Source organism: Euleptes europaea, chromosome 11, assembly GCF_029931775.1.
Source record: "Euleptes europaea isolate rEulEur1 chromosome 11, rEulEur1.hap1, whole genome shotgun sequence".
In the NCBI taxonomy this organism is placed as follows: domain Eukaryota; kingdom Metazoa; phylum Chordata; class Lepidosauria; order Squamata; family Sphaerodactylidae; genus Euleptes; species Euleptes europaea.
The window spans coordinates 47,558,598-47,577,079 of NC_079322.1; the positions used below are offsets into that span (position 1 = coordinate 47,558,598).

The 18,482-nt window shown below is 42.8% G+C and overlaps 1 protein-coding gene across 1 annotated transcript in view; it reads left to right on the plus strand.

Moving 5' to 3' along the window:
- Positions 1-5,240: 5,240 nt before the first annotated feature.
- VWDE (von Willebrand factor D and EGF domains) overlaps positions 5,241-18,482 on the plus strand; it is a 51,047-nt gene continuing 37,805 nt past the window's right edge. Inside the window, exons 1-7 of the mRNA XM_056857705.1 lie at positions 5,241-5,325; positions 9,424-9,602; positions 10,267-10,498; positions 13,838-13,903; positions 15,428-15,687; positions 16,053-16,142; positions 17,268-17,412. Of these exons, the coding sequence (XP_056713683.1) occupies positions 5,241-5,325; positions 9,424-9,602; positions 10,267-10,498; positions 13,838-13,903; positions 15,428-15,687; positions 16,053-16,142; positions 17,268-17,412 (1,057 nt within the window). The remainder of the gene's footprint in view (positions 5,326-9,423; positions 9,603-10,266; positions 10,499-13,837; positions 13,904-15,427; positions 15,688-16,052; positions 16,143-17,267; positions 17,413-18,482) is intronic.

Below are 18,482 nucleotides of genomic sequence, written 5' to 3' on the forward strand. Positions count from 1 at the left end.
TGGAGGGACCCTTGTACCAGTACCCTGGTACCAGTATGCTGATCCTGAACCCAGAATCGGCATGAATCAGATAATCATTCTTTGTTCAGGACATTTTAAACAGAGTGGACAAAGAAAGGATTATAATAGGGTATGATGACAAATGGAAGAAGAGGCCTATAGTAATACCAGCATTAGGCCATGGTTGTGCTACTCTATGCAACAACTGCAAGTCTGATCCTAAATCCTTTAAAATTAAACAGAAATTAAAGGGCACTTTACAGACTTACAAAGTTTATTCCAGTATAAGCTTTTGTAAGTGTGCCTTCACTTCTTCAGACGCATGGCTTCTTCCTGAGGTTGATGGATTTTGACTCCATGCGGCAAAATGATGGAGTGTCTTCCATGATCACAACTAAAAAGGGAATTTCCATGTTAGTCTCTTGCAGCAAAGTGAAGCCGAAATCAAGGGGCACTTTAACGACTAACAAAGATCATCCCACCATAAACTGCCGTGAGTCAGATCCTACTTCAGAAGCATATGAATAAGTCCTTGATCCTTTCCTAATACAACAGGTTTTAGGAATCTAGCAGCGCACTCCTGGGAGTAAGCCCCATTGAATAGACCTGAGTGGGATTCTGAATAGATTTATTTAGGATTGCTCTCTAATCCTGCAATTCTATGCATATGTACCTGGGGCACACCCCTTAAACATTAAAGGAATTACATTTGAGTAAATATGCATGGACTCTAGCTGCCTGTATGCTGCTTAATCTTTCCCACAAATCAAAATGTAGCGCAGGTTTTGTTTCTTTGTGCCACCAAGTCACAACTGATTTATTGCAACCCCATAGGGTTTCAAGGCAAGAGATATTCAGAGGTGGTTTGCCACTGCCTGACCCCACATCACAACCTTGGTGTTCCTTGGAGGTTGCCTATCCAAATACTAACCAGGACTAACCCTGCTTAGCTTCTGAGATCTGACAAGATCATGCTAGCTGGGGGCTATCCAGGTCAAGGGTAGCACAACTATGGAATGTTTTATTAGGATAAGCATAGGAGACAAAAATGTCCTAATTGTTAAATTCTCAGGCAAAGAAAGGTACATGGTTTTTAACATAATCCATTCTGTTCTTGAATGTTTGTTTCAGAATAATACTTCTTAACCATTTGGAATCCTAAGCATATAAATCTAAAGCCAAGAAGTTTAGTTAAAAAAAAGAGAAAAAAGAGCATATTCTTCCATGCTCACTCATGACTTATTCCAGAACAGCAATTTGTCAGCACTTAGCCAAGAAAAGTGCTGTCTCTACTCTGAAGTCTAAGTTCAACCTCAACTCAGTCCAAGAACAATAAATAATTGTATTCCGCCTACAGTACACATAGGATGACTTTTCCCAGCATTTTCTTTTGCCCTTAAAGTGCCATTTTGGAAGAAAAACACTTGGAAAAGACCATTCATTATCTGCTACATATCGGACCACCTTTTCTGCTCCAGTTTCTGTCAGGCAATTTTTGTATGAAACTCTTTTTTTCGATTCCTCATTTAACTTTTTTATTTTAAATGCATTTATTTAAGCAACACATCTGTTTGATTTCCCCCCCCACTAAAATGTTGGAGATTTTGAGCAGACAGGGTCCTCAGCTGTTGTACGTTAACAGACTTCCATTATATGGAGATCTAGCCAGTTGTTTCCTTACTACAGACTGGCCACTAGAGCATTAAAATGTATTCCCCAACGTTACAGCTATATAAACTCTAGCTATTATACATAAAGTTCCCCAAAGTTACAGGTTTCCTTTGTGAAAACAAATGGGATCGGTACAGTGGAAGACTTCCTGCTCTCTTTAAGCAGCTGATGGATGACACCTTCATTGGCAGAAAAATATGACTCAATTACCAAAGGACTGGGTGGCACGGGGATCACCTATAATGCAGGGGGGAAATGGGCCAGGGATTTTACATATGGAGAAGCAGATGGGCAGCCCATTCCTGAAAGGGGGGGGTAGATCCACAGCAGCTAGGAGAGGCACACTTGCGCCTCCTCCTCAGAGGCTTCCCAGCCGCTGCAGAGACAAAAAAGGACTTTAAAAAACAAAAAATAGGAAAATGGAAGAAATGGCCCATTGTGCAAAGCGAAGCTGCGCCACCAAAAAAGGTGCTGCTTGGGGGGGGGGCGTTCCCAGGGTGAACGGAGTTAGGAAACTGCCCAACGGTAGCTCCCCAAAGGCAGCCCCCCCCCCACGCCGGCACAACTCAGCTGGCTGAGCTGGCAGACAACTGAATCCATAAAAACGGGGGGTGGGGCTGCCAGCTTCTGGACGCCAGTGTAGGTGCTACCTTATTCTGTGATAAGGTGGCACCTATGTCAGCATGGGTCACGCTGGCTCCTAAGGAACTTCGCCCCCCCCTTCAAGAATAGGCTGTGAAGCAGGGGAAGGGTGGCTTGTATTTTACCATCAGCTCAAGATTAATTTACTTATTTCCAAAATGTATACCCTGCCTTTCTGCTCTCATAAGGGCCACCAAGGCTTCAACCACTTGAAAACATACATCATAAAACCACATCTTAAAAACCATTAGAGCCAACAAAAAAACCACATTAATTAAACCATTACTAAAATTAACGTAAAATGACAATTGGACACAAAGGAGGGATCACTAAGGGAACGCCAACCCCCCCCCCCCTCAAATCTTCAACCGCTGGCAGAAAATGGCAATAGAAGTGGACAGACAAGATTCCTGAGACGAGAGTTCCAGTGTTTTGTGGCCACAAATGAGAAGGCTTTCTCCAGAGTTGTCACCTACCTCACCCCAGAAGGTGGGGGCACCTGAAGCAGGACCTCGGAAGATGATTACTGGGTTTGCCTAGGTTCATATGGTGGCCCCAAACCATATAGGACCATAAAGATCAGCTTGAGCATCTTGAATTGTGTCCAGGTACAGTCTAGGAGCCAATGTAGATAGGCCAAGACTGGAGTCATGTGATCCCTAGAACTCACTCCAGTCAACATCCTGGTTGCAGCATTCCACCCCAACTGAAGTTTCCAAACACTTTTCAAGGACAGCCCCATGTAGAATGCATCAAAGTAATCTAATCTAGATGTAACCAGGGCATGCACCACAGTGGCATTCTCAGCACCAGTCACTAACATCCATTCCTCTGATTGTCAGCAAACAATCAATGTGGACACTGCAACCTCTTAATCAAATTTGCATCAGACAGCAGTAGTATTCTGTGTAATGTGAGCTGAGCTCCCACTATGGGATATTTAATGTACAGTTTGTCATGAGGTTGCCACAGACTTGATGGGGCAGTTTGCAATGCTGGATTTGGTACCACGGGCACACTACAGTGTTAAAAGAGAAATGTGGGTGTTAAATATAGAAAGGAGATGTACTTCTGTCTAATTTGTTGCCCCTTAAAGCATGGTATTCTGGCGAAGGAAGGTATTGTCAGGTTGCATCCAACCTATGGCGATCCCAGTGGGTTTTCAACACATGAACAGAGGTGGTTTGCCGTTGCCTGCCTCTGGGGCAACCCTGGAATTTCTTGGTGGTCTCCCATCCAAATATTAATCAGGGCCAACCCTGCTTAGGTTCCGAGATCTGACAAGATTGGACTATCCTGGGCCATCCAGACAAGGCATAACCATATATTTTGTCTCTTTGGTTGGGCTGGCCCAGTACAAACACAAACAAATTCTGGGTAGAGGGGAAAAACTGGTGATGAAATGCAGGGGTAAAGTTTGTGGCATTTCTACACAAAGCCCAATGGTACATAAAGTATGTACCGTGGCCGTTCACAACAGTAGTGACAGGTGTGCAGGGACTATCCCTATTTTCATACCCAGGACCCCTGCCTCAGTCCCCCTTCCCCACCTGTACACTGCTGAACATCTTCTCTGTCTCTTGATTACTGTATTCATGTACTCTCAGTAATCTCTGGTTTTTGAAACTAATGATGTTAGGCCAGGGTTACATAGGCATTTAGACTTTTAATGAATGGGTATGATTCAGAAATTACTGAAACAGTAGCCATGTTTCTGAAGCAAGCTTTAATGATAAAAATTAATCAAAAAAGATAATAGCTGCTATTTCTGTTACTTGTAGACACTTGTTTTTTATATATACCTTATATCCACTGTATTCCGGCATATCCCATTTCATTCATGTCTACTGATAGACTTTGATATTGATGTTTTGTTATTTTGACTAATTCTGGAATACCTGGAATGATCTTATATGTCAATAAAGGTTTTTGAATTGAATTGGTTACACAGGCAGCAGAATGAGGTGGTAGAATGAACTATAACAACTTCAAACCTCCGGTGGAGCATACCATTCAAAATACTACCAATAGAACATACCGAAAAGTAGCACATCATTCTTGTGTGCTTTAAAAAAATATATTCAAAGATGTGCTTCACAACATTAAAAAGATACCCATTAAAAATGCATATGTTCCGTAATCTCTGTATAGATTATAGTATAATTTATTCCTACATTTCAATTTTTGCATACTGACGACAATCCAGCAATTTTAGTCCTTCTGTTTGCTAGACTGTTCGCAGTTCAACTAAGATCAGCAGGCCAGACTATCCAAACCATATGAGGGGCTGAACTGACCAGTTGATTATTTGGGTTTTTCCCCCACCCTTATCATTCCGTGCCTGGTGCTGGCGGTGTTCCCGGCAGGTTGTTCTCCATCGTGCAATTTTGGTAATCTCTTCCCCCACCCCACCCCACCCCCAAGCTCCTCATTGTGGCTACCAATGGCTACTCTGGGGAGGGATATTTTGCATAGGAATCCTCCTGCCTGGAGGCTCCAAAACCCACAGGGCTCCTCCCGGTTGTTGCAAAGCATGCCATCGACTGTGCGGATGGGGAGCGAGCGCCCGCACCTGCAACTCTTCTGCATGGAAAGGTTGTGAGAGCCGGGGACTTGACTCCACCGGGGAGGAAGCCAGCCGCGCTGGAAGGAGCCAGTGGCCGAGAAGGTCGGCTCCAGCTGCTGCTTCCTCCCAGCTGTGCGGCCCCAGCTGCGGTTTTTGGCGCGCCGTCTCCTCCTCCCAGGCTGCCGGCCTGCAGGGAGAGGGCGCGCGAGACGGTCCCGGGACTCGAGCCATTGCAAGGGCGAGGGCTTCGGCTGCAAGGCGACGCGGGCAGCCCGCCGCCGAGCCGCTTGGCCCGAGGCTCTCTGGAGCTCAAGGGGGAGGAAAGGCCCGCACCCGGGGACACCTCCGGGGAAGGGAAGCGATGGGCCTGCCTCCTCGCCCGGCGAGGCGTTGGCTCGCCTTTGGGGCGGCGCTGTTGTTCCTCGAGGCAGCGCTCTGCCAGCCAGGTAAGAGGAGGGCAGGGGGGCCAGGAGCGCGCTGCGCCCTCGGAGCATCTTCCGAGTCCAAAGGAGGCAAGGGTGCATGCCCAAGATTATGACGCTGGGCAGTCAAATGCAATACTGTCTCTCCCCCCCCCCCTTTTATGGACTCGGTGGTCTTACGCAGTGGGTCGCCGTGTTAGTCTGGCTGCAGTAGTAGAAAAGAGTCCAGGAGCACCTTGTGTGTGTGTGTGTAAAGTGCCGTCAAGTCGCAGCCGACTTATGGCGACCCCTTTTTGGGGCTTTCATGGCAAGAGACTAGCAGAGGTGGTTTGCCAGTGCCTTCCTCTGCACAGCAACCCTGGCCTTTCTTGGTGGTCTCCCATCCAAATACTAACCAGGGCTGACCCTGCTTGGCTTCTGAGATCTGACGAGATCAGGCTAGCCTGGGCCATCCAGGTCAGGGTAGGAGCACCTTAAAGACTAATAAAAATATTTTCTGGCAGGGTATGAGCTAATATTTTCTGGCAGGGTATGAGCTTCAGTGAGCCACAGCTCACTTCTTCAGATACCTGAAGAAGTGAGCTGTGAAGTATCTGAAGAAGTGAGCTGTGGCTCACGGAAGCTCCTACCCTGCCAGGAAATATTTTTGTTAGTCTTTAAGGTGCTCCTGGACTCTTGTTCAGTGGTCTGACGTTTGTCATATGGGGCTCTGGGAGATGTGGGTGGAAAATGCAAGGCGCGAATGATTAAGCTGTTGCTGACCTATTACATTAACAACCTTAAAACACTTGGTTAAAGTGGGTCAAACGCTTGGGGTGAAAACGCACGGGAGGTTTTGCCTGGGATTTGCCACTTTCTAGATGCACATTTTCCCCCATCTGAATTCTCAAAACTCTGCATGGGGGCTCGTTGTTGAGTTTTGAGAATTTGACTGGGGGGGAATGTGCTTTTCGAGAGCGGCAAATCCAAGGCAAAACCTCCCGTGCATTTTCGCCCTTGGTTCAAGTGGGTAAAAATGGATTTCCCGCCTCACGGTGTGTTTTTGAGTGAAGTGCAGAACTCAATGAGGTGAGGTAAAAGGAAGAACTGTAAAGGTATAGCTAAAGGGGGTCCTGTCGCACTGTGTACAAAAAGGTAGCCCTTCTGGTCTTTCGCAGCAAAAAACCAAAGCCAAATCTCCCTTGAAACCAAGGGAGCAAGTTAGTCAGGACTCATTTAAGGTCCATTGTTGTGAAGGGGCTTAGTGTGATCCCTGTCACTGTCTCTTCATAAGTAAATCCCACTCTCTAGTAGGTGTGGTTAAGGTTGCAGCCCTTGGCTGTGCCTAATTTTATTTTTATTGGGGGGGGGGTCGGTAAATGCTGTGGAAAAAGTAAACGCCTATATTGATACTTAACATTGATAAATGATTTTCGAGTTCTCAAAGGTATTTAGAAGAAGAAGAATTGGTTTTTATATACCGACTTTCTCTACCACTTAAGGCAGAATCAGACCGGCTTACAATCACCTTCCCCTCCCCACAACGGACACCCTGTGAGGTAGGTGAGGCTGAGAGAGCTCTAGCAGAGCTGTGACTTGCCCAAGGTCACCCAGCTGGCTTTATGTGTAGGAGTGGGGAAACAAATCCAGTTCACTAGATTAGCCTCCACCGCTCATGTGGAGGAGAAGCCGTTTCTCCAGATCATACTCCACCCCTCCAAACCACTACACCACACTGGCTCATTTACATCTTGTATACAGTATCAGGAAGTTAGATTAGTATACTCATTCCCATATTGCAAGGGGTTTGGGGAGTGGGCTGGAGCTAGTAGTGAAAAGAGTTCAGAACAGAGGTGGCCTTTGAATCAGACACTTCCTGCTCCGCAGGTCGGATTTTTAGCTTCCACATTGTACTATGTATGTATTTATGGGCATGATGTTTTGTTGCCAGAAGGCTCCTTTGATCAAGTACCCCATCAGGGACACCAATCTTATTGAGGCTGGGCGCTTTTTGAATTTTGAGAATGAGGAGTGGGCACCAGCATAAAATGGCTACCATTTCGGCAATCACAAAACACCCTGCCATAGGGAGCTGTTTCCAAGGAAGCAGGAGGTGGAAGCAAGGATTGGGTCTCTGCTTTGGAGAAGAAATCCTTAGTTGAAGAAGCAAATGGGGCTCAGGAAACTGTCTGAGATTGGAGATCATGGCCTTACATATCATGCAAGGAGAAACCTCTGCGCATCTAATGACTATTTTCCATAGTGCACATGATCTCTCACAGAGGAGAAATGGAAGACCTTATGACAAGAGTCACTGGAAAAGACAGTCATGCTAGGAAAAGTTGATGGAAGCAGGAAAAAAGGAAGACCCAACAAGAGATGGACTGACTCAATAAAGGAAGCCACAGCCCTCAATTTGCAAGATCTGAGCAAGGCTGTCAAAGACAGGACATTTTGGAGGACTTTCATTCATAGGGTCGCCATGAGTTGGAAGTGACTTGACGGCACTTAACACACACACACATACTTCCCAACATGATGTTTTGTGGGCTTTCCCAGTTTTGCAGCATCCCTCTTCCAGCTCACGTTGGAAGGCGAAGCATGCTTTAAACTGCCCGTGGGGCCTGTTAGTTTGTGCCCATCTTGGTAGGTCTTGAGGCTGGTCATTTTGGATCAGTCAGTTCACATCAGTGGGAGGCTTGACGTGTCCTTCCGAATACACACAACCCATCTTTTAGCTCACCTGGTGCTTGTGCTTTAGCAGGGCGGAGCATGCACATTCCATGCATTAATGAGAGGTGCCAGTAGATGTGACCTATCTATTAGTGCTGCCATGGTTAGTTTGAGGAACTAGTAATGGTCATGATGCCCACTGAGCCAGAGGAATTTCTGAAAATCTGAAACAAAACCATAATATATTATTTATGGATTGTCTTTGCAATAATAAAGTGATTTTAATGTGATAACATTCTTTATATGAAGTAGCAATAATTTTTATAATCATTACATTCATTAAAAGGCCATGGTATAAATACTATTGGATAATTTGCCAGAAGATAAATATTAGGTAAGCTTTCTCCCCACCACCAGCATAGTGTAGTGGTTAAGAGCGCTGGTTTGGAGCGGTTGATCTGGAGAACTGGGTTTGATTCCTCACTCCTCCACATGAGCAGTGGAGGCTAATCTGGTGAACCAGGTTGGTTTCTCCAGTCCTACACATAAGGCCACCTTGGTGACCTTGGGCTAGTCACAGCTCGCTCAGCCCCACCCACCTCACAAGGTCTCTGTTGTGGGGAGAGGAAGATGATTGTAAGCCGGTTTGATTCTTCCTTAAGTGGGAGAGAAAGTCGGCATATAAAACCAACTCTCCTTCCTCCTCCTCCTCCTTTTAAAGGTGGGAAGGTCCTGTTCCATAATAATGGGTTTTTTAAAAAGATTCTGCAGACCCATCTCTCTATAGAAAGTATACTTGCTTAAAGTATCTGACACTAGAAGGAACTTTCCTGGACAGTATATTATTACTGTATCATAGGCCTGGCGTCTCAACAGCATGTGGTGTAATCTCTTTAGGAGCACTTAGCAATGGTTTCTTTGTTACAATCTCTTTTTGGTTGTTATCTGATTGGACACTGTCTGTCCAAAAGCAAACTGGTGAAACCATTCTGCTCCAAACAATACTGCTAGTAACTCCTTCCCTAACGGTGCCATTTAGTAACAAAGGCTGTTGGCCCTGAATCAGTACTGCTGCAAGATATTCCTCCAAAGCGTTACACTGCAGCATCATTATTTTTAATTCTTTTGAGCACTTCTTTCTGGATCTGTGCCCATTTGTAGGCTGATTTGTTGAATGTTAGGAACCTGAGTGGCTTGCAGGCTTTGGACAATTATGCACAGGACTTCGTCAGGCAGTTGGCCATGCCAGTAAGTGGTCTGGGCACCTCCCTAAGGGATCTCAGTTGACCATATGGAATTCAATGGACATATTCCTAACAAAACAAAGTGTGCTTTAGTTCCGACTGCTGGTATTGATCTTGTATTGCAGTGTCTTAACCCAAGCCAATTAAAAATATTTGAAACCAATCAGATCCTAAGAAAATATTTAGCTTGTTTATGTTAATGTATTTAATATTTCTTCTGCTCTAGAATGCCAGCCTGGAGCTCATCAGATCCTTCATAGTCCATATAGAAGTGTTGCTTTTGATTCATCACAGCTTCAGCAATCGGCAGTACAGGACTTAATATGTGATCATTCATTGACATCAGGATGGTATCGCTTTGTAATTTTTGATAAACCGGCTGAAATGCCTACCAAGTGCGTGGAGGTATTGGTACACTCCATTTAACTTATAAGAAGTAATATGAGTTCAAAGAGGGGGAAGAATAAGCAAATTAAAACGTCAGCCAATGTGTTAAGTTTCTTTTTCAAAAATTTTGGATTGGATGTGGTTCACTCCTAGCCTGCCACGCCTTGCTGTCCTTTCTACAAGGCTAGAAAACCCGTTGCAGCATCCTGAATCCTGTTTGGGTATTTCTGCTCTCTAACAATGATGGAAAAATTATAAGTCGTTTTGGTCTCTGTGGGACACACTGTAAATTTTAGGAAGCCAGCATGTTGTATTAGAAATCACATATCTATACTCTTTTGCATATTCACAAAGACATACTTTCACATACACCCTTTTTGTTCCTCTTAATAGCATCACTAGAAACTAAAAGGTAGATGTTGCTATAGGCCTATAACATTTTATTTTTATTTAATCTCAGAGTTGGAAGGGACCACCAGGGTCATCTAGTCCAACCCCCTGCCAACGCAGGTCATAGTGGGGTGCAGTACGCACTTGAAGGTTGGTGCATCGCTGGCCCATGCTACCAGACATATCCAGACAAGTGTTCTTTATTTCTCATACTGCTTTTATCTGCCTTGAGTGATGACCGTTTTGTGAAGGAATTGACCATTTTCTAATTTTTTGCTTTTGGTGGTAAAAGGTGAATCACTGTGGAACGCAAGCGCCTGTTTGGCTGTCTCTGGGAGAGTCTGAATCCATGCCTCAACCTGGTGAAATCAAACACTTAACAGCCTGTGCAACTTGGCAATTTTTCTTCAGCACTGCAGAAGATTGCTGCCTTTTCCGAATTCCTGTTAGCGTGAGGAACTGTGGAGATTTCTTCATATACTTGCTCCAGCCTACGCAGGGGTGCATGGGATATTGTGCAGAAGGTGAGAAACTGTATGTTGCTGCATCGCTAAACATCAATATATTTTGTTTTTCCCATCAGTATCTCTGACCGTTTAGTCATGTTTTGGTGAGCACTTCTATAGCTTTAAAGAGAACTTTAGCAGGACAGTGACAGTTTTAATCACAAAGTAAGTTTTAAGTATATGAAGATAAGAAACATGAATCCTGTGAAGCCACATGGTGAATATCAGTCTCTTGGCTGCTTACAAGGACCCTGTGAGGCCCCTCCCCTTCGGATCCCTCCTCCAGGCCCTCCACGTTCCCCGACTCGGGCTTCTGGAGAGATTCACTGGACTCAAGAATGGGTAGGAGATTATGACAAAGAGACTTCTCCATCCCTGGCTGCAAGGTTCCCCGTTCTGAAGGAACCTTCACAGTACCTTCTACAATGGCTCTAAAGGTAGCAGTGAAGTATGGGGGGACATGAGGAGAGCATCGACAGGTAATTGGCATGATCCATAGTCAAAGACAGGAAGTATCCTTCTGTGTAGTGTGGTGTAGTGGTTAAGAGCAGTGGTTTGGAGCGGTGGAGTCTGTTCTGAAGAACCGGGCTCGATTCCCCACTCCTCCACATGAGCGGTGGAGGCTAATCTGGTGAACTGGATTTGTTTCCCCACTCCTACACACGAAGCCAGCTGGGTGATCTTGGGCTAGTCACACTGTCTCAGCCCCACCTACCTCACGGGGTGTCTGTTGTGGGGAGGGGAAGGGAAGGTGATTGTAAGCCGGTTTGAGCCTCCCTTAAGTGGTAGAGAAAGTCGGCATATAAAAACCAACTCTTCTACTACTACTACTTTCATGCAATCAGGGTACTTGCAAGTTGCAGAACAGTATATTGTGAAATACCATTGGATTTTAGCTGATGTAGCAAAAGGTTTAATCCTAGCGGTTTTAGAAAGTCACCCTAACTGAGCCATTGGATCTAGTATGTTCTTGTTTACACAATTATATCTGCTATATTCCAGTTTTGAAAGTGATTTTAGACAGTTGCTAAATAAATAATTAACAGTCAGAGAGCTCACAAGTTTCTTTTTAATTGTTTCTAATAGCAAATCAAAATGACTGAACAAAATACCTCTTACATTAAATCAAAACTGCTGACTCATTTACAAGAATCAATTATTCTTGATATGTTAACTGGACTGGGGAGGGAAAGATCTCACAGTAAAGATTTACTTGCAGTAAAGGAAGGTTTTAAATTAGTCTTGTCTTGTTTTAATTAAAATTAGTGAAATAAGCTCTTTATTATCCGGAAAAGGTATCAGTTGTTTACCCCAAACAGTCCAGTGTAATAAGGTTTTATTACTTAATTATTTTACATGCCAAATGAAATTATTAGAATGTAATGTATTTTTATTATACAAGAAAATGTAGATGGTGAAAGGAATAAATGTTTTTCATCGTCCCATGCAACTTATTTACTGAAATACTAAACTCATATAGTATAATACACTTTCTTTTTATAGCGGAAAGAAATTTAAATATTGAAAACATTTTATTATGACATTAAACTAAAAGCCAAATTGCCATCTTAAACTGAAAGTAATGAACTGTTTTAAAAGAGGGAAATACATTTAATTTAAAAGCTTAAGGCTGTTTAGTAAAATTACAGCACAATGAAAACTTTAACTCAGCAGTACTCAGACTTCAGCAGCTCAAGGACCCCATTTTGATTAAGAGGTTCTTATGGATTCCTGGCCGTCCCCTCTTCTGTCACTGGCCCACTCCACCTGATCTGTTTAGAAGTATCTGTGGCAAGCCATATATGGCCTGCAGAGGCTTCCATCCTCTTGTGTCCTCAAAATAATATATTGAGACCCTTATCAGCTACACTTCAAAAACAAGTTCAAGTAATATGTTTGTATTGTCTGTACATGGCTTACACGGTCAGATCTCAGAAGGTACCTGATCCTAGGGCCAATACTCAAAAGGCCCTGTCCCAAGATCTAGTCAGTCTTGCTGTAAGAGCACACAGTTAGGTGCAGAATGACTGCTTAAGTTGGTGATAAACTAGAGAGCTTTCTGCTGCATTGTGCAGTACAGCCTGTAGTGGTTCCTTAGGAGGAGGTGCTGGTGTCCATGTCCTTGCTACCATCAGTGAGACCCAACTTTGAAGAGTTGGAACAGGCTTTAGATGTAGTTTTGGGAATGATGACACACATAGAAATATTAGAATAACACCCACCCCTTCGTTTCCAGGTCTATTTGGGAAATCCATCATTCTCTCATATGCTTTCTAGGCATGGCTGGCCCTTCTGCCAGCAATTAAAAAATGTGGCATGATGTGGTAAACTTGTTCATGCAACGGCACTGTCATGCTAGGCCAATGTTATATTGCAAATATCAGGCGTGTAGAATTGCACCGATGTATCATGTAAGAAAATGTCTTATTGTTCTATCAAGGCAGTGGCTAGACTTGATGCTTTTTTTCCTGCATGGTTCCATATCATATAGTAGCTTTGAATCCCACAGTTGGAGGGTGGCTGATAATGGCAAGAGGTCAGCTGCTTTCCAACTATGCACGATTGGGAAAGAAAATGTACTTAGCACAGTTGTTACCTGTGCAGGCAAAAAGTGTATGGACTGTAACAACATACTGCACCTCTGTATAATTTTAACAAATTAAGGATGTGTATGGAACAATGGAATGCACAACAGATGATTCACATGATTCTATATAATTTTGTTTGACATAGTATCTGCATGTGGGAAAGGTAGCAGGGATCACTTTCACAATCACTTTCACTTAGTGCAAGCAGGTAGTGAAGAGTAATTTCAGTGTCTCTGCTTGCTCAAGGACTGTTGTGTATGTGGGCAACTTTCTTGGGAGCCAGCCTATTAAGCTGGATCACACCTGTTTTTCCAGAGCAAAATCTAAACTGTTGCATGTTAATTGCTGACAGATTTATTTCAGCATAAGCTGCATTTAAGAATATTTGCCAACTCCGAGTTGGGAAATTCCTAGAGATTTGGAGGGTGGAGCCTGGGGAGGGTAGGCCTTGTGACGGACTTCAGTGGGGTATAATGTCCTAGAGTCCTCCGTCCAAAGCAGCCATTTTCTCCAGACAAACTGATCTCTGTACTCTGGAGATCAGTTGTGATTCCAGGAGATCACCAGGCCCCACCTGGCAGTTGGCAATCAGATCTTTAAGGTGTCATAGGTTTTTGCTACTCTGTACTAATGGCTAATCCACTGGAATTTGCCAGAGCAGTAGTGTAACTCATAAATCTAAGCTGTTTAATTTATTACTGTTAACTCCACAGCAAAAATATTCCTGTTGATACACTAATTTCAGGAATCACGCTGTCTCTCTCTCTAGTGATTTCAGTCGCAAAACTCCATGACTGTCAATCTGGGGAAGCTGGAACACAAACCATCTGTAGCAGTAAGTGTCTTGTGCTGGTTGTCGGTATATTGTTTAGAAGGATGATCCAGCGGGTTCGTATGCAATGTGTTTGATTTCGTTCTCTGAATTTGAACTCGGTAAAATGAATGACCTTATCTTTCTGATTAAAAGATGTTAAAACGTCATTGCTGTTGTTCAGGTAAAGAGATACACACAACCGCTAAGTAGTAGGTGAAAGCATCATTGTCACAAAAAGGAAGACTTGTATAATACTTGCTCTACTGAATCTTATGATTTTGGGGGTTGTACCTATTCATTTTGAAGTAACATTAGATTTGGGAAAGATTTCCCAAAATTGTGCGTTATAAAGAAAGACTAAGGAAAAGGTGTGGGTCAGAATGGGGTAACTTGCCTTTCCCACATCACTAAGCCTGGCTGAAAGTGTATTGCTTGGGTAGGCGGTGGCAAAGGCATAGGAAACAAGAGCCAAAGAGAATCTGGATAGGTAGAATGCAGCTCATTGTATATCAGTTAATTTTTGTTCCTTGAATCTGTAGAGTTGGATTTTTCACCATTTTATTTTAATTTTTGCAATTGTAGTATCACCCTTATTGGTGCGTGCTCAGCTGCATAGTTGAATTTCTTGTGTGCACAGGGCTTCTAATTCCTTAAATGTATGGAACCAATAAGAATATAACAGGTGCCTTGCTGGATCAGAGTCATGGTCCTTCCAGCATCCTGGAAGTGGCTAACCAGTTGCCCCAGAGAGCCAAACAGGGCATAGAGGCCAAGGGCTTCCTCTGATGTAGCCTCCTGGCACTGGTATTCAGGAGATTTACAGTCTTTGATTGTGGAGGTTCACCTTAGTAGTCATGATTATTAACCATTCAGCGACCTATATTCCATGAATATGTTTATCTTCTCACAAAAGAACAATTGCGTAGGTCAGTCTCTCCGCTGAAATTGACAGAATAACTCTGGGTAGGGGAGCACCACCAATGTATAAGATGTATAACAGATGATATTGCTGGGTTGGGCCACCAAAGTACAAAAATGGGAAACTTGGTAGGTGAGGACAGAAACTGGGAATTTTGGGTATCCATTGGAGTACTTGAATTCTACCTCCTTATCAAGATTTTGTGGAGAAGACTTGAGGAACGTGGAGGAGGTAAGGGGAATCTGTCCAACAAATATCTCCAGTGGTGTCCAGATCAGCAATTGTTTCCTAAAATGTCATGATAACCATTGGGTATGTTGAATGGCTATACCTAACGTGTTGATTTCAGACTATTTGTATCCAATGGGATATAGACACAGCACTCTGCATACAGCTACATGCTCTGCTTCTTCAACCCTGCATGGCTGTCAGTTTAGCTGATGATTCTGAAATGGCTTTCAGAAAACTTAATTTATTGGGCTTACTGCTTTTTACTGGAATTTTCCAAAACATTTCTCTTTTTACATTTTATCTTTTTTTTTCTTTTTAAATTGATGGCTATTAATATTTCTTAAAGGTCAATAACTAGACTCTCCACTTGTTTCCTTACCGCCCCCCTTGATTAGGTAAATTTCCTCCTCCGCAATTGTTACTTCCATCTCTACCCCCTCCAAGCATACCGGAAATTGTGGCAGAGTTAGTTGAAGACAGTGTTTTCTTAAGGTGCACCTTTGATGTGCCTACTGCAAACACCTCGTTGGGCTTTGTTGTGGCTTGGTCCAGACTGTCTCCTGAAGGCATCAAAGAAGAACTGAGACAAGAGACAACAGTTCAGACATTCTCAGTTTTGGAACTGGATGGTATAAACCTCAGACTTGGAGACAGGGTATGTTTAAATATAATTCTTCTGTTTATGTTTATACCAATTGATAATATTCTTCAGTTACCTTCTAATTACAAGTCTATAAAATTAATCTTTACCGGGCAAAGAGTTGGCATTAAGTGATAAATCGCTGGGTGGAAACATCCTTGTATGATATTCTTTTAGGTGACCGATCATCATGGTTCCCTAAGTGGTTGTTTTCTCTTTGTGTTTCCCAGAATCTAACACACTTATTTGCTGTGATTATAGTGTTGAGGCAGGATCTTTTTATATGTGTAGGTGCTGTATATGTTTGTGTTGATCCACAGATAAGTGCTTTATTACACCTATACAGCTTTTAACACAGTATTGTCTTATTCTTTTCTTAGATTTACTGTAGCAGTTCTGCCTTTTTCTTAGAGAAACCAGAAATGCAGAGCCCACTTACTGAGAGCGAGGAATTTTTTGTAGGGATCAAGGTAGGTTGGGGTTTGATGTGTGTTAAGTGCCGTCAAGTCGCTTCTGACTCATGGCGACCCAATGAATGAAAATCCTCCAAAATGTCCTATCTTTGACAGCCTTGCTCAGATCTTGCAAATTGAAGGTTGTGGCTTCCTTTATTGAGTCAATCCATCCCTTGTTGTGTCTTCCTCTTTTCCTGCTGGGGTTTGATACTGGGATCATATCATCCTTGTGCTAAAAAATGTGCAGTGGTTGCCTGTCTGTTTTTGGGCACAATTAAAAGTGCTGGTTCTTACTTTTAAAGCCCTAAATGGTTGGGGACGGGGCACTTGAAGGACCGTCTCCTTCTGTCCAGTCCAGTCCACCAGTTAAGATCCTTCTCACAAGCTCTGCTCTCTGCAGAGATAAGGCAGGTGTCAACCAGAAACAGGGCTCTTTCAGTGGTGGCTCCTATGGAATACTGTTCCTATTAAGTTTCACCTGCTGTCTACCATATTTCTTTTAGGGTCCAGGCCAAAATGTTTCTGTTTAGTTAGGCTTTGAAATAAGGGGTTTGATCTTCTAAAATTGTTTTTACAGCCTGCTTCTAGTAAGTAATCTGGAGAGGTGGCATATGTTTTTTAAATCAATAAAATGGTGCATGATAAAAAGTTGCTTTTCTCCTTAATGAGAGAATTTACCTCTGTAGACAGTCAGAACTGTAATATCATGTAAAAGTAGTACATGGAAAACAAATTAGGCAGCCTTGATTTTTCTGTAATTTTCTGCAAATAATTGTAACATGCAAAAAAAAAAAAAAAAAAAAAACCCACAACCCAACCCTTGTTTGGGGATTCTTGGAGGAGTTTCGTAATTTCTTTTGGGGGGGATCTCTTTTGGAAAATCACAGAAATTAATGGTAAATGATTCTCAATCACAGGGTGAGTTTATTTAGTATGATGTTTATTTTTATTTTATTTTTACTATTTATAGTCCACCTTTCTTGATATTACCTTATTGATTGTTGTGTTTTTGTACAGTTGACAAAACAGTTTGCTCTTTAAAGTCCTTAAACATTGTTCAGAAAATATTATGCAGGTCTGACAGTGAAATAATTCCATGTAGATGTTTTGCATTCTTAGCATGCTCTTTTTGTATGCCAGCTGCATCCTGAGGCATTTACTATATCTGAAGATGGAAAGCAATACAGATTGACAGCAGAAAGCAAAATTCCCATTCCTTGTCCTAAAGCAGGCCAGCTTGAAAGTGACTGCAAAATCTCATTAAAATTAAGCACGATAGAGGAAGGTAATAGCTGATTTGAGTCTTTCTTTTAAACTTTTTTAATGGGTTGTTCCTTGTGTTTTGATGATTAATTCATCATTTAGAGTGACTGACCATTTCTAAAGTGGTGGCAAGTTATATATACAGTCCACCCTAGGATATCTTGGCACAGTAGATATGCTGTCAAGGTCTTGAAGACTCCAAGAACTAACACAGCATCAGTAGAAGAAAAGAGAAGTATTTTGCCCAGGGAAATAAGGAAATAAGGAACCTGACCTTTCGAACCTGAGTTCCCATATGAGTCTGCCTGGTAATGAAGATTGGCTTGCCGTAGATTCCCGTCTCACCCCACTCTTGGAGGGGAGATGGATGTCTATTAAGGCCTTTACTGTTTTGGCACCTTGCTTACAGAATGCCCTTGCTGTAACTATTTGCCAGGCACCAAATCTGGTAGAGGAAAAGGGGGCAGAGCCAGCGAGGGAGGATTCCTCACAATTCTGTTTCTTGAATTGCTTCTGTTGGGTTGGATCCTACTACTCCTGTGCAGAGGCTTTCTCCAGCATAAGCTCTTCCTCCAAAGGGAAGTTTCTTGCAGCTGAGCAAAGCTGTGGAGTTAATCCATTGTATTTTATTGTTTAGCTGTATTAAATTGTAAACCACCTCAGGAAGCTTGTTAAGAGTACAGTACAGGAGTATTTTAAATAAATAAATTCAGTCAATTTAATTTGTCTTTTTTTTTGTGACACCAGCACAATCATTACCATATGCTCCAAACCGAACAGCTATGCTGTGTATCTAAACCATTATGGTAGTAGTAAAATATCCAGAACTTGTTGGCTTCAAAGCAAAGTTGAATACATTTATGGAGGACAGTTGAGGATTCCAATCTAGTGTCTTAGTTGTCACCATCAGAATAAGAAAAGTGCCTTTCTCTTCTAAGATATTGTGATCAGTTTATCTTTCTCTTAGGGCTGAACTACACATTACTTGGGAGATTCCTTAAAATGTAAACGGCAGTAGATCCAGTCACAGCTTTCCTACATAATCTGTAGTGTGGCCCTCAGGTGACAGAGATTATGACAGAAACAGGAGCC